Raw genomic sequence first — 9377 nt, forward strand, 5'->3', positions numbered from 1 at the left:
AAGAGACTGTCTTGTCCCACTCATTGGGTTTCAAGGGAGGTGAATCTTTTTCTATCTCCTGAGTCGCACCTCCCCTGGTCAGCAAGGGGTCGCAACCACAATGAAGTCATCCAAGACTCAGAGGAATCATATGCATCAGTTTACTGAGAGCTTTTTTTTAACAACTAACAGCAACTACTTGAAGGTAAAATTGGCTAACTGGCTAATTACAATTGATAAGTGTTACAGGTAAGACAATTTTAGGCAATGGCTACTACAAAAAGAATGAAAGAAAAGATAGAAAGTAGGGAAAGAGAGACAGACACACAGATACAGAAACACAGCAAAGCAGAGCGTTCACCACTACTCGATCCAGCAATGTCTTGGTGTCAGGTGCTGATCTTCAGTAGTGATGGGTTGTTGGAGGTTGTGTTGTTCAGTTGACGATGACTAAGGATGATAGTACAAACTCTTACTTATTGTCCAAAGTGGCTGAGCCAGCTCTTTTGGAGTGACAGCTTCTGGGCTAGGGATCTCACCAGGAATTCCTTTGTTCCCATCTTCCAGGCCTTGCAAATTTAGGTTGGCAGATAAGAGGATGCAGAGAGATGCCAGCTTCTATCAACGTGTCTGTTGCTTCCAAAGGTGGCAAACCTCATTTGGGAGCACTCCAGGGAGCCCCGGACATGTGCAAGCTCACCCCGAGAAGAGCTGGCAGCATGTTGCCCATTGTATCCAGCTGCAGCACACAGTCATCAAAGAAGTTCATGGTGACCTCTTCTCAGAGAAAGAATGCAGTGTCAGAGGGCTGTGGGGACTCCTCACTTCACAGGCCCCCCACATCTTGGCCCAGCATGGGTGGGGGAGCCCAGCAAGACCCCTGAGAGCACTGCACTGATGCTTCTACCTCCAAATCTCAGCTCAGCCACCCTCAGCTGGCCAGAGAGAATCTGGGATGCAAGGAAGAAAAGCACAGTCATGCTGAAGGAGCTCTGTGCACTTGCAACATGGCTGCAGAGGGCAAGCTGACTGCCCCACGCCCCAAGGACAAGCTACTGCTCTGCTTCATGAGACATTGCTGAGCCCCTCGCATGCCCCAGGCAATCCCTGGTGATCCTGTTTCATTCCACAGCCATCTGCAAAGGAAAACCATGACCGCACATGGCACATGGGTGCTGCAACGTCTCCCAGCATGAAGCACCTTCAGGGTGCACATGCACAGCTTCACGAGTCACGACCCCCCACTTCCCAAATGCTCTGATCGACACCACACTGCACCCCATCATCCTGAGGACTATAAGCACAGCTCTAGAAGAGATAAAATAAAGTCAGCCACCTCAAGACACTCTTGTAGGTAGATGGACAGTGGAGACAGTTACTTCAGCAAAGGTCCCATCACCCCAAGCCCCAACAGGAGACCAACAAGGACCTGGAGAAGCTCCTCCCCCAAAAAGGTAACAATGAACCCTCTGTAAAAGCAGAGTGCAGTGGAGTGCAGGGGCCAGTGGACAAGGCGGGGTCCAAGAGCAGCCTGTTGTGGGCTGGCTCAGTGCAAGACTCACTCACAGGGTGGAAGTTGCTATGAGATGGGAATTTCACCTCACTGTGCTTTGTGGTAGCTGGACTCTGTACTGTAGAAAATAAACTCCCAGCACCTCACTAAGTTCTGAGGGTGGCTGACTTTTTTTCTAAGAAAGATGCTTTACTTTCTGCCTGCATGGAGGTTTCTGCTTAGTGAAACAGAGTCCAAAAGTAACCACATTTGTTCACCTCCTTCATCTCTTGATCCGATCAGCAAGAGCTAGAGTTCGATGCGATGGGAGTGGAGTGGAGCCTTGCTGTGGTTGTGCAAAGGCAAGATGTAGTGGCTACATAAACAATGTGTTTGTCCTGTTTTCCATCCTATTCTTGTTGAAGTCTCATTTTTAGGTATCAAGATACAAGCCAGTCTTTTCCTTCTTCCTTCTTAGCAGATGCTCTAGTGACTCTAGTTTGCTGCGTCCCTCACAGAATCACAGAATCATGGGATTGGAAGGGATGTCTGGAGATATCTAGTCCAATCCCTTGCTAAAGCAGGTTTCCTACAGTAGGTCACACAGGAAAGCATCCAGACAGGTCTTGAATATCTCCAGAGAAGGAATTTGTAAGGAAATTCCCATGTTGCAGTTTTTCCCCCTTTTCCCCTTGTTCTGTTGCTGCACACCACTGAAGAGGGCCTAGCCCGATCCACTTGACTCCTACACTTTTGATATTTATAGCAGTGATGAGATCCCCTCTCAGTCTTCTCCAGGCTGAACGATTCCAGCTCTCACAGCCTTTCCTCATACAGGAGATGCTCCACGCTCCTCATCATCTTTGTGGCAGTCTGCTGGACTCTTTCTTGAATGTCCCTGTCCTTCTTGACCTGGGGAGCCCAGAACTGGACGTAGCACTTCAGCTGTGGCTGCCCCAGGGCAGAGGAGAGGGGGAGGATCACCTCCCTCGACCTGCTGGCCACACTCTTTTTAATGCACCCTAGGACACCACTGGGAAGGAGCACATGTGAGCTCCTGTGTATTATGGCATTCTGGAGCAGGGTACTGTCCACAGGAGTGCCTGTGCCTTGCTGTGCTCACAGCCGTGCCCCTCACACTGCTCTGACTTCTGATGTGTGTGCAGGTGAACCAATGGCAGAGGAGTATGCATGGGGATCACCATCAGAAGCCATTGCTCAGGCAGCCGCACTGCTGCAGGAGCTGACTGAGGTGTGTGAGCCACCTTCTGTAAGCAGAAATCTCCCAGGGCAGAGGAGCTGTGCCATGGAGCCAGAGTGCCTCAGGGCTTGCTGCCCTACTCTGGCCTGGCCTTGCTGTGCCCTGGGGAGGGGCTGGGAATGCCCTTTCCCACCCTGCATCCATGCAACCAGTCCCGATTGCTTTGCAGTGTAAGAGAAGGTCTGCGGAGCTGGTGGCTACCGTCAGAGAGCACATGGAAATCAACAAGGTCCTGAGAGCAGAGCAAGGGTCATTGGCACCCAGGCCTTGTGCAACACTTCGTAGGGAGTGAGCCCTTGTCCACTTTGTCCCCATCTTCACAGCAGAGCTGATGGGCAGCAGAAAAGGCAGGGAAGTTTTGCCACTGGCTCCCAGCATCCAGCTAGAGGCTGGGGAGATGAATGTGGCTGTTCAGGTCTCCGGCTCCAGGGAGTGACTGAGCCTGCTGCTGCCTGGGGAGGGTGGCAGGAACTCCACCTGTGTGAGATGTGAGCAGGTGGAAGATCTGCTTAGCATGGTGGCAGAGCTTGAGGAAGAGGTGGAAAGGTTAAGGACCATCAGGGAGTGTGAGCGAGAGATTGACTGGTGGAGTAACTCCCTGGCATGCCAAGGGAAAGGTGGTAGGGAGATACCCCCCAGAAAGCGATGGACCTCTTGCCCTGTCACTGTAGGGCAGGGGGGGGACCTGAGAGATGGGGAGAGTTGGAAGACAGTCCCAGCTTGGTGTCATGGGTGAACCCCTTGCCTACTGACCTCACTTCCCCAGGTCCCCTAAGTAATAGGTTTGAGGTAGGCAGTGATAGGACAAGGGGAAATCGTTTTAAACTCAAGGAGCGAAGGTTTAGTTTTGCTGTCGGTGGGAGTTCTTCACATAGAGAGTAGCAAGGTGCTGGAACTGGCTGCCCAGAGAGGCTGTGGATGCTCCATCCTTGGAGGTGTTCAAAACTAGGTTGGATGGGGCCCTGGGCAACTGGTCTAGCACCAGATCTGGAGGTTGGTGGCCATGCCTCTGGCAGGGCAGTTGGCACTTGGTGACCCTTGAGATTCCTTCCAACTCAAGCCATTCTACGATTCTGCAATTCTATGGGATAGGACTGGTGCCCAGGGGAGGGGCAGGCTGCTGGGATGCTCCGTGTGCACCGTGCCCCAGCACCCTCCAGTATGCAACAGATGTTGCTCTTGCCCTGTCACAGGGATTTCTGCACAGAGCAAAATGGCTGAGGCTGAGCAGCAAAGCAAAGCAAAGCAAAGCAAAGCAAAATTCTTCATATGAGCTGCCAGCCCATGGGCACGAGGAACAGCCTCATGCACCCCTCAGGCAGGCACAGGCATGCTCTCCAGACCCAACACGGCTCTGGAATCCCCAAGAAGCGTGGCTCTCCCGGTTTTCAGTGCTCTGGCAGCCTGACAAGAGGCCACCGTGCACCGTGCCCTAGCAAAGCAAGAGCCCTCCCTCTTGGAATTAGGGCAGAAAAAGGGCAGATGAGCACCTCAGGGCATTTCGTAGTGAGTCCTCAAGGTGCGCATCACAGCCCAACTCCTTCGTGTTTCGAAGCTCTAGAATTCCACTGCCTCCTTAATTCAGCAGACATTTGTCCACGGGGTCTACCACTTGTCATACACAAGGAGACATCTTGGAGCTGGGATTAATTCGACTGACGTTGTCAGTGACAGGGCAGGCATGCCTAATGCCTGTGCAGACCCAACGATGCCATAATGAAGGGCTGCAGTGCAGACTGGGGTAGCAAGAAACTCCTTCAGCCTGTGCTTCTACCAGCTCAGCCTGCTGGGTCTCTTTAAGTTCCTGCCACTACTTCATGAGATGTCCATAGAAGAGCTGAAGCAGCCAAAAACTCCAGCTCAGCCACAGCCTCTGCCAGTGCCCAGCAGGCCTCCAGAATTGTACGCCAGAGGCATTGATCCAGCACCTTTCTGAGGCCTCAGAGCAGGGCAGGCATAGCAGCAGCAGCTGCCCTCCCAGGGCTCCCTGCCCAAGCCCCAGGAGACTGACGCTGCCAGCGGTTCTGTTCCCTGGCCTGCAGGCAGCGTGCTCAGTGCATGCTTAGATCAAGACAGCCCCAGGTGCTGATGGCCTCCAAGTGCAAGGAGGTCAAAGCTGAAGTTGAGAGCCAGTGCCAAGAGCGCACACAGAGGTAGAGTGCAGAGCAAAGCCAGTTACAATGTGCATTTACAGCTCCCAGGGAAAGGGGAAAGCCAGTATTTTGCTGGGCATGTGTCTGCTGAGTGACTGTACCATCCTGAAAGGGGTCAGTACTAGCACGCTGAAGATTAAACAAAACCCATGTGAGGCACCTGCCTGAGCTGTGGCACTTGGGGTCACTCACATACACCCAGGCAGGAAAGCAAATCCCTGCCCTTTGCTTCAGGGAGCATGTACTGAAGACTTAACAGCTCTAGCTGTTGTAAAATGGCTTTTGGTGAGAGAGAGGCTACTGCTATTCGGTGTCATTTCCTGAAAGACTGTAGGAAAGGCCCTTAGGAGAATAAATTAAGCTGCTGCAGAGCCCCTGCCATTGCCTGTTGGAGGGTGAACCTTGTCATTCCTACCTCCTGAACAGGGAGTACAACAAGAAGCTAGCGGTGAGGCTGAAGGGGAAGGACAGGTGCCAAAGCCCTGCAGCACCAGAGGGGTGGTAGGACAATCTGCAGCTTTCAGGAGCAGCACAGGAACAATGCTGCAGTAAGTGTGTGCCAGATCCTGCACAGGCCCAGGAGAAGCCTCGGGAGGCCCAGAGCCCCAGATCTGTTGCCCAGGCTTCCCTGGGCTGCGGGGCTGGGCCTTCTCCCCGTCCTCGTGACACAGAAGGAGCTGGGTGTGATGCCACCTCCAGGGGCCTCTCGGCAGCCCCCAGCCGAGGCATGAGTCTTGTACCACGGGGAAGGTTGTGAGTCCCCTGGGAGGCTGGGGCCATGTGCGTGGTGCTGTGCATCTGTGTGGGCCGGCACCGGCACCGGCACTGGGGAAGGAAGAGTGTGGGTGGGAGCCCCTTGGGCGTCAGCCTTGGAGCTGCTCTGTGCCAGGGCCCGGTGCTGCTCACCCTCCCCCTGGCTGGTGGGCGCTCTCAGTGCAGATGGGCCTGAGCATAAGGGCCCTGGGGTAACACATGGAGTGGGGTCTGTCCTGGGCGACACATCCCCAGACTACAGGCCCAAGAGAAGCCCTGTGGTGTTTCTGTCCCTCCTTCCCCAGCCCCGAGCTGGTTCCTGCAGGAAGGGAGAGAAGATGAAGCTCTTGGACAGCCATGGGAAGGCCCAGGACCTGCCAACTCTGCCAGAGAGCAGCAAGGCAGCTTCCAGCTGCAGAGGCTGCAGCCATTGCAGCCTACACCAAAACACTGCAGCAGGCACCTTTCCAAAGCTTTCCATGAAATAGAGGGAAATTTACAGCTTTAGTAGTTTGCCTTATATGATTATTTTGAGAAACACGCTTTACTGAAGACTTTCATTATTTGAGTATGTGGCTGTTGCTGAGCAGCTGCCTCACAGCCTTTACATTAATTATTTTTGTACTGCCCGGTGTAGGTTAGTGAAGTAGCAGGAAAACACTGCACAGTAACACTTCTGCTCAGCTTGTGGAGATGGGAGGAGGTGGGCAGTCTGAGGGGTGTCAGGGAGCTGGAGCTGGATATGTGAATTGGAGTGCATGATGCGCTTCAGCAAGGGCACCTGCCGAGTCCTACACCTCAGGATGTGTCAGTGCAGGTTAGGGCATGGGTGCCCCATCTTTTGGCTTGCCTGAGCCACACTGGGTATAAACACCATACATACTCTGCAAGATTTTGTAAATACTGCATGTGCATCTATTTAAATAAGATGTTTTTCTTTTTGCATAATGAGATAAAAGCTCCCTTGTTTCTTTTGAATGTGAATAAATCAATGGAAACAGTCAGTCATTACAAAAAAGATTCCTAGTCTGCCTCGTGAATAATGAAAACTTTTTGATGACTCTTTCACTGCAAATCATCCAATTCTAATCAAGGTCTGCATCAAAGGGAATGGATCAGCTGATAAGTAAAACTTTGAAAACAATTGTCTGTGATAGTTGAGAGTTGCTGGTGAAGTTTCTCCTACCAATGTCATTTATGTATTGCAGCCTGAAACTTTTCCCTGTATCTCTGAGACTGGGAGCTGTAGAATTACGCTGAGCAGACCTTTCATTAAGTGTTGGTTGTTTTTTCCATTGCAGTCATCTCATTTATGATTTTCTTGCTAAAATCAATATACACAACCAGGCTAGTGTAGAACACTAAGTATCTGAGAGCACTAAGCACTGAGTATCTCAGTGCTCTGATTTTATTTCAGTTAAACATTAGTTCAGCAAATCAGTTTTTTTGTTTGAAGCCATGGACTTATACTTTCATGGAATGAGTACATCTGTACTGAATGAAAAGGATCTCTAAAAACTGAACATGACCTCAAGCAAAACTCTGTGTTTGTCATTATCTTGAGGATGTAACAGATATTTTACCATTTCTCATCTGTCAAACATCCATGTGTTGACAGTTATCTTGCTTAGTATGAAGTTCTCCTGTGTACGCTTGCTTTCTCAGAAGAATTGAAATACATTGCCTTGAAAAAATCTCTTCCGAAGTTATGTTAAAGAGCTTAAAACCACGTCTAAATCATGATTTCTCCATCTAGGCTTAATGCTGCTTGTTTTTCTTTAAACAAGGTGTAATATGCCTCCTAAAAAGTGACCCTTGCAACTACATTACAACAAGCTGTCTAATAAAAAAGCAAAATATATTTGCATGGAAGTTCATAAGAAAAGTGTGTGCCGTTCATGACCTTCCATCTATTATGTATGAGTTACAAGCTTTCTTTTAGAGCGTGAACACTCTTGAACTTTGTCCTGCTAGAGACATGGAAGTGAATGGCTAGCAGGCAAAAAGTGTGTTTAACAATAGCAAGGCTGTTTACTCAGCTTGCTAGTGATCCTGTGGCTGGATAGCCATTTAGATAGTAATCTCTGAGTAAGAATGAGGAGTACGCTTAGATATCTTTTAAGGACTGATGCTCAGGAATGTAGAAGTGCAGTTTCTGTGTCTGTAATAGCAAGATGGTTTCCAGATTTTCTGTCATACTGGTGTATTTGAATGTCAGTTCCAAACACCACAGAGCAAATTTTGGATTTTACAGTTTAGCTTTTGACCCAAAAATAGCTCTTAAAATTAATGAAATGGAAAGCAAAAGCCTTTTATGTAAAACTGTTGTGTATTATTTCATTTTAAGATTTTTAAAATATTTTATCCTTTCTTCTTTGAAAATACATATTTGAAGAACATTACTTGATTCACCAGCTTGATACCTTTTATTAAATATTTTAACTCTCACATATTTTTATGTTGCCAACACAAAACTTAATCATCTTTCTTGTTCTTCTTCCTTTCACTAATTTTTTTGTCTACTTGAATCCCATTCTAAACTGAAGCTCATGAAGTCACAAACAACAAGCAAAGGAATGAAAAAAACCAAAACCCATATAGAAAAAAAGTAAACACTCCTGAAAATGTAATTTTTTTTTTTCAGTTGACAGGTTGTAAGAGGTTATTCTTTTTGCACCTTTGCCTCAAAGCTTGCTGAGGAACACAGCTGGACAAGTCCAGACAAGTACTGAAAAAGTTGGAAAAATCGTTTGTCTGAAGATTTGCAGGCCAGTGGCAAGGAAAGAGAGATAAGTAGCAGCTTAATGGCCGGGAAGTGGTCTTTTGTGTGGGCTCATCTCTATGGAGATAGCCATGTCAGAGGTGCTGCACATGACTCTTACCTAAGCGCACCCAGGAACGCCTGCACATGACTCTTACCAAAGTGCCCAGAAATGCCACGATGGCAAAAGAAGGATAAAAAAGGGACCTACAACCAAGAGGGGTGAGGTCTCTGACATCAGATTCCTCGTGACGTGCTACCTTCTGCTGCCACTCTCGTGGGCCTGCTACTTGCTTGCTGCCTGTTTCTCCTGGACTCCCTGCTTGCTGCCTAAGGACGGCCACTCTGCTTCTGCCTTCTCCTGCGCTCCTGCTCCTGTATTGGCCTCGGATCATCAGAACGGTGTGCAGCGGGACGCTGCTTGATCTTTGGTGGTGACTATCCCCGCTTCATGTCATTCTTGCTCTTTCCTATGTTTCCTGTCGCCCGCTTTCCCATCCCCATCACCCTAATTCGTAATAATCGCCGGCCTTCCCACCCCATCTCCCTGATTGCCCAGGATTTGTAATAAACTGGTCAGACCAACATTTGAACCGTTGTTTCTTAATCTCACGTTGGGTATACATATATCAAAGAACCTTCCTCTTGCTCTGATAATTGGAGCGAGACACAGGTCTTTCATCGCTTTCTGCTAGCTTGTTTTCTGGAATCACTGTAGGTACCAGACGGACTTGGTAGTGGGCACTGATTCCACATAAATTCCAGTAAAGACAGAAAGCTGAGTTTTCAGTTGTCTCAGCAAGGCTTTCAAATTGTTTGTTTTTTAAAATAAATTCCACTGTCAGTGTTTTGAAGCTATAATGCTTTTGAGACTGTTGATCATGATCAGTACATTTCTTTTTCATGGAGTGAGAATAACCATATTGAATTAGGGAGTTAGGGGCCCTGAGTTGGGTCTTAGTTTAACTGTCCACTAAA

At 49.0% G+C, this 9377-nt stretch overlaps 1 protein-coding gene across 2 annotated transcripts in view; it reads left to right on the plus strand.

Moving 5' to 3' along the window:
* Positions 1–9377, plus strand: part of LOC110389686 (nascent polypeptide-associated complex subunit alpha, muscle-specific form-like) — a 39138-nt gene that overhangs the window by 14085 nt on the left and 15676 nt on the right. The window contains exon 2 of one of the 2 annotated variants that reach the window (XM_021380529.1): positions 547–1433. The exons of the other annotated variant lie outside the window; for it this stretch is intronic. Coding sequence (XP_021236204.1) covers positions 1338–1433 — 96 coding nt within the window. The 5' untranslated portion in view covers positions 547–1337. The remainder of the gene's footprint in view (positions 1–546; positions 1434–9377) is intronic. 2 annotated transcript variants of the gene reach the window in all.

The sequence above is a fragment of the Numida meleagris genome, chromosome Z (assembly GCF_002078875.1).
Source record: "Numida meleagris isolate 19003 breed g44 Domestic line chromosome Z, NumMel1.0, whole genome shotgun sequence".
Lineage (NCBI taxonomy): Eukaryota > Metazoa > Chordata > Aves > Galliformes > Numididae > Numida > Numida meleagris.